At 28.3% G+C, this 6,515-nt stretch overlaps 1 protein-coding gene across 4 annotated transcripts in view; it reads right to left on the bottom strand.

The window, feature by feature from the left end:
- Nucleotides 1–986: 986 nt before the first annotated feature.
- The window catches only part of LOC107456032 (protein qui-1), a 246,807-nt gene continuing 241,278 nt past the window's right edge, over nt 987–6,515 (bottom strand). For all 4 annotated transcript variants that reach the window (XM_016073796.4, XM_071181411.2, XM_016073797.4 and 1 more), the window contains 2 exons: nt 5,785–6,015; nt 987–4,381 (listed from right to left, as the gene is read on the bottom strand). In XM_016073796.4, the coding sequence (XP_015929282.2) occupies nt 3,894–4,381; nt 5,785–6,015 (719 nt within the window). In that variant the 3' untranslated portion in view covers nt 987–3,893. The remainder of the gene's footprint in view (nt 4,382–5,784; nt 6,016–6,515) is intronic.

Genomic DNA, 6,515 nt, shown 5'->3' with positions numbered 1-6,515 from the left:
ATTAAAATATAATTTTAATATACAAATGTAATGTGACATAAAGTAAATGAAAATGTGTCAAGATGTGTTTCTCATATAATGCTACAAGTGCTTTAAAATTAACAAAACTTAATATTTTTCCTTTTAAATTTACAATAAACAGAAAGCTATAATGTTAGTATTTTATTAAGAAAAATTTTTAAATTTAGTCACAATTCATATTCTCTATGTAAAGTTAATTTCTTAATTCTATTTATATAATTCCTCTTATTTTAGTTATTTTTATTAATGTTTTATATTTCCAACAATTTTTTTTAATACTTCTGTTGTCATTAACAAATAAATTTTTTAAGGTTTTGAATTAATATATACTTGGTAATTTCGCTACTTTCTCTAACACAAAGACAGAAATGTTTAAAGTCATTTTAATAATTTTTGTGAATTTTTTTGGTTAATGCAGAAGTACAAAAATGGAAGGATGTATCTGTATAAAAAGTTATCTTTAATTCTAATGTTATCTATTTACCTTTAAAATTTATAATTTTTGTTTATAATATGTCTTACTATAAGGATACAAACTGTATAAGTATCAATTTTAATAATTCAGTTTATAACTATCCTTCGATCAATTATTAATCATTCATATAGTTTATCATTCTAGTGCATTCTACTTAAATAATGTTCTTCAATTTATTTTTCTAATATTTCTATAAAATTTTAACTTTTTAATTTTTTTTCGCTATATACACAAGCTCTGTTGTACTTTGTGCACCACACATTTATGGCTGTTGAAACTAGAAATTGGTGAAGGCAAACATTTAAGGACTACATAGTTACTATCATGTAAATAACATTTAACACAATGTAAAATTGATCACATTAGGTACATAAATCTATGGGTCTTAAACTACTTGAATCACAAAATAATATATACATAGCAAGGAAATTGTGTTTATATTTGAATAACATTTCAAGTTTTTTTTTCTTTTACATTAAAAGTTTTATAATTTTTTGCATTAATTTTTATTTACTGAGATACCAGTAAAACTAGCTAAAGAAATTGCATTTTTGAAAGAATATTTTAAGAACATAAAATTATAACATTACTTTGGTGTAAACTTTTATTATTTGATTTATAGAAATATTGTCATTGTTGAGAATGTTTTAAGGCAAGTTAATGTTCCCAACAAATTCAAGCTATGGGTGTTTAAAATTTTCAAATATTTCAAGATGTATTAATATTTTAAATTCTTTATATTTCAGAAATGTGAATTGTTCAACCAGAGTTGAAAGTTAAATTTTTGAAGCTGCTTTTAAATGCATTATTGTCAAATTTTTAATATGGTTAGATTATCTTAAACGGTTATTTTCTATCTTTGAACTAGTCTTCTAGGTTAAATCAAATTTTCAAAATTTATGATAATGCTGTAAATCACTAAGAGTATTTGTAAATTATAGGGATAAATTAATAATTTATTTGATTAAAATTTTGTTATGAATAGTGCTTTTCTATTTGCATATTATAAAATTTTGGCATATTTCCTGAATGTGATGTGAGTTCATTAGGGTTTAATCAATAGCAAGCACCATATGTAATAGCAAAGTTAACACAGTTTCCTTGTTATTTTCTTGAACAAAACTACTCATTTATTATAAAATTAATCGTAATTCTATTTAATCTACAAGAAAATAATGATTCAGACTAAGGTATATTTTCAGAACAATATTTTAAATTATTCATGCTATATATGTTTTTATGTCAATGAAATTTCTGTGGAAGTACTTTAATTCAGAGTCTCCCAAAGAAATTGTCTTTCATAATAGGTAATGATATTTGTTTAATGAACAGATTTTTATTTTTCAATCAATCAAAATTTAATTTACTTTTGTATTTTTGATTGATCAAAAATTTTTCAATGAAAAAAGTAAAAATTTCTCTCGGTTGAAATGGTTGAAACTTTTTGATCAATTTACTTTTTATAATTCCTCCATGGCTTTGAACAGCTTTGCTTCAGAAATAATTATAAAGATAAAAGGTCCTCAAATTCATGAGTATTTATTCATTTTAATTAAGAAAATTTGCAAAATAATTATTTGTAGTTTTCTTGTAAGCAATTTATCAATGATTAAAAATTATAATTTTCTTTTACCTTAGTAAAATTTTAAGCTGATTTAAGGTTTGTGATAAAGGATTTGTTACTTTTTGTAATGGAAGACCATAGTTTAGAGCAACTCTTGAAAAAGTTTTCTATCAGAAAAAAAAGACTAGAAAGTGAAATTGTAGCTTAATGTTTGCAATTTCATTAATTCTATAATTAAAACTCCATGATAATAGTGATTAAATGTATATTTATGTAGTTTTTGAAATCAGAAATATTTTTAACTTAAAAGTAAATTCAGAATTATAACAAATAGTTTTGTTCCATGGTTTTTATGATTGTCATACTAAGCATTGATCACTTTAAGCTAACAATATGATTTCTCTCATTTTTTCAGTAAAGGAATTTTAAATTTTCAAAATTATTTTTTCTATCAATGCAACACATCAGATAAACATAAAAATGTTTAAACTGTGTTATAAAATGTTGAAATTAGCTTTTTGAAAAATCAAACCACTTTATATTAAAGCAATATTACCTTCATATCAATCTTAGAAGTTACATTATATCAATAATAGTTACACATAATTAGTAGTTACACATATATCAATAATAGTTATATTCACATCTTAGAATAATCACTGCGAATAAAATTGAATGCATCATTCATCAAAATTATGAGTATTAAAAGATTAAAATAAAATTTTAATTTATGCATTATTAAATTTTCTCTATAAAATATCTTTGTTTGCCAATAAAATACTTTATCGATAATTTATGCTTCGTACTATGTATTTAAAAACTATGCATATTTTTTTATAAATTCTGATTTTGAATTTCTGCAATACTCAGTTCTACTACCTATTCAAAAAGCAGTATTGTTGAATGGGAATGAAAATATATCATCACGTTTGGATAATTATTTTGTATTATTATTTTTTCAATTAATGTTTGATATTAATCTGAGGTAAATTTTATAAGCAGCAGGATTCAGTTAAAAGCAAAATATAAATAACGTGACTGTAATAAGTTGTGCTAAATGATTATAAAGTTTTATAGTTCAACATAATTTCATTAAGTTATTCATTGAGTTGTTTCATAATTATTTGCTGGAATCAGAAAAATCCTTAACACGTGAATACACTTTTTTTCGTGTTGTTAAGCAACCATGAAATTTCAGCTGTGTTCAATTCCTCCAGGATAATTAATTAAACAAGTCGGGTCTTCCCCGAATTTGGTTGAAGACAGTTACTTTAATTTCTTACAATAGTCACTGTACTTGCTAACTTGAGTTAGCACCGATTGACAACCTCATATACATGGTGTTGTCAATTACTTCTGTAGTGTGGATAACTTTTTAGAAAGGCAAAATATTATAGAACCAAAACAGTTTAAGATTTTCCTAGAATTCGTTGTCATATGTACATTAGTTGAATTTTTAAAAGATATGTGGATGACAAAATATAATTTATCTGCAAAATCATTTTTCTTTAAATTAGTCTATAGTTATAAAAAAAACTCAATTCATAAAATATATACACTGCTAAATGTTTATGCATGGCATTATTGTATTTAGATGTAATATTTTAACTAATGATGAATTTTGGGAGCGATTTCTTCATTTGCATACCAGTGATGAACAATATGAAATAAAATACAGTAGAAGTTTTTTTTTTTTAAATGACTAGAATTTGATCAGTATTTGTTGTATAAAATAGTATTTAGTTTTTTTAAATACACCTCGTATGCTGAACTTGGCCTCTTTGGACATTATTTGAAACTGAAAAAATCTTACATATTTCTTTAGTAAGCAAATTATGCAATGCAACATACTGTGGAATCTGTAACATCTGCTCCTTTCTGTTCTTTATCACCATTTAATTCACCAGGGTTTTCTGCTGGTGAATCCAGAAGTTGTCGATTGGCAGATTGAATTCTAGCGAGCAAGTCTGCCTTTCTTGCTTCTTGGTCTCTTACTAAATTTTGCTGCGATTGATTATGTTCTGGAAAAAAAGCAAACATACTTTGCTGTTTTTTGAGCAGTTTGTTTTTGGCAAGTTTCGGTTTTGGTTGCATACCAAGAGTGTCAGATGGTCGAAGAACACCTCTACCTTTGGTACCATCCCACACACTGTTTCCACCAGAATTGGAAAAAGATAGTGGTTGTCGCTGCAGGTCATCGCGTGGCAGAAAATCATGCCTAGGTGAACTTGATTTTAACTCCCAAAACAAAGAATCGAACGATTGCTCACGTTTTAAATTTCCTCTTTGCAAAACTCGTTTTGGGAGTGCACCAGATGGACCTACAAGAATTAAATTTTCATTAATAAAAATATACACAATAGCAATAATTTGAAATTAAAATATAGCGACTCTCAATTTATATTTTGGTGTACAGCCTGCCAGATGGTCTCAGATATCTGAGTCCCGCAGTGGACTGATCGTTAAGGCACGGTTCCCAGCAGATCACCGAAGTCAAACATCACTGGCTGCGGTCAGTGTGCTGGTGGGTGACCCACTTGGATCAGTCTGCGTAGGGACCGAGGGTGTGCGGTATGGGTCCTCGTTAAGCTGTGCTACCTTAAAGTGCTCGACTTCGCGTGCAGGTCGTTGGGCTACCGAAGCGGGGGTGCCATCCCCTCTGCAGAGGATCAAAATTGTGATAGCATGTCTTCGGATCATCCTCAGGATGTTTCCCAGACCGTCGCCAATAGCCCATTGTGCAGCTCTAGTGCGACGTAAATGAACTACAACAACAGATATCTGACTGGCTTGTCTTCATTTTAATATTGCGCTTACTTTGTCACCAGTAGAGCAATTTGTTTTTTAAAAAATTCTATTGATTTTTACTTTCTCTAATGACATTGTTGTTTTCCAAACCATGGAAGAACTTCAACGAGCATTTCTTTCTCTGAGAGCTGTTATGAGTAAAAATTGAAATTTATATATCCATGCACCAATAATAAACCTCATTTTAAAATAGGAAGACGCATATTTGAAACTGCTTATTGCTTAAGAAACTTAGGCTTTGTAATGAATGCATTGAATAATTTAATACAAAATTTAAAATGTTTCAAATTTTGTTTTTTAGTAGTATGTATGTAATCAAACTGTCCATTCACAAGACATAATGATCAAACCCATTCTCACATGCAGTGCTGAAGCGTGTGTTATGTGTTATGAGAAAGATTAGGCTCTTGCTGTGTTTGAAAGAAAAATTTTAGGAAGCATAATTGGAGAAATAAAATGAAATAATCATTGAAAAGGGATTAACTCGTAAACTTTCAAATTATTTGGAAAAGTAAAATATTATTGAATTTATAGTAATACAGAGGATCAGATGGGCAGAACATTTAATAAGATTGGATGACAATCGAAACATGAAAAAGATATTGACTAAACCACCTGGTGCAGCAGTCAATAAAGTCCCAAAAAAGGGTGATTCAAAGCTTAGGCGGATTGACTGCCTTGGGGAAAAAATCTAACGGTTACAAATATGTAAACCTCAACCAAGTACTTGAAGGCTTGTGGAATGGATTATAGTGAAAGACAAGGGTTGTGGCCTTAGTGAGAGAGAAGAATATTTTTGGGTCATTTTTTAAACAAATGGACTTTTTTTTACCAACAATATTACTCCCGTCAATAACACTCCGTTAAAGATCGGCATTACATTATCAATGATATTACTTATTTTTTTTTTTTTTACCTGAGTTTCTAATGTCTTCTTGATATCCTGGAAGCATGTCTAAAGTGATACCCTTAGCTGGATTATTGTGAAACCTAAGAATCGGGACTGAGGAACTTTTAGCTAGTTGGACAACAATGTGGTTAAGGTTAAAACTGCTGCCTACTGACATCAGTTGTGCATGAAGATCAAGCATACTGATGCATTCGCCAGTTAGAGCATTCCACAGTTGAAGAGTATTATCTGAGGAACCTGCAGATGTTTCGAGAAGTAATTAGAAATTATTTCAATCAAGTTTGTATTTTAAAAATCATTTCATTTTGTATTTATTTAACTAGCACTATAAAGAACAAAAATTATACATTTAAAATATGCATGGATAGTAAAATTTGAAAGCTAACACTTTGCCAACCAATCTGAAAGATCTTGTTTGGCAGTAGTTAGTTGTAACTGTTGAAAAATGCGCAGTATCTAGTTTATTATACTCAGGCATAATTCGTTCGGTCAGCAAAGTGTTAACTAAATGATAGAAAATACTAGTATATTGAATGATAGCGAATAGTGATCTAGTTCAGTCTTTAATTTGGAAATCGCTATTCAATTCAACACTACTTAAACTATTACGTAATACAACTTTGCAAAATGTATATAAATGAATACTTTACATATAACTAATTTTTTAACACTAATTATTACTTAAGGCAACATAACAAAATGAATAATAACTATAGTGTTGCCAATAGATAAATACA

This window comes from Parasteatoda tepidariorum, chromosome 8 (genome assembly GCF_982258835.1).
Source record: "Parasteatoda tepidariorum strain Cologne lab strain chromosome 8, Ptep-v5.0, whole genome shotgun sequence".
NCBI lineage: Eukaryota > Metazoa > Arthropoda > Arachnida > Araneae > Theridiidae > Parasteatoda > Parasteatoda tepidariorum.
This window is presented reverse-complemented; position numbering and strand designations above follow the sequence as displayed.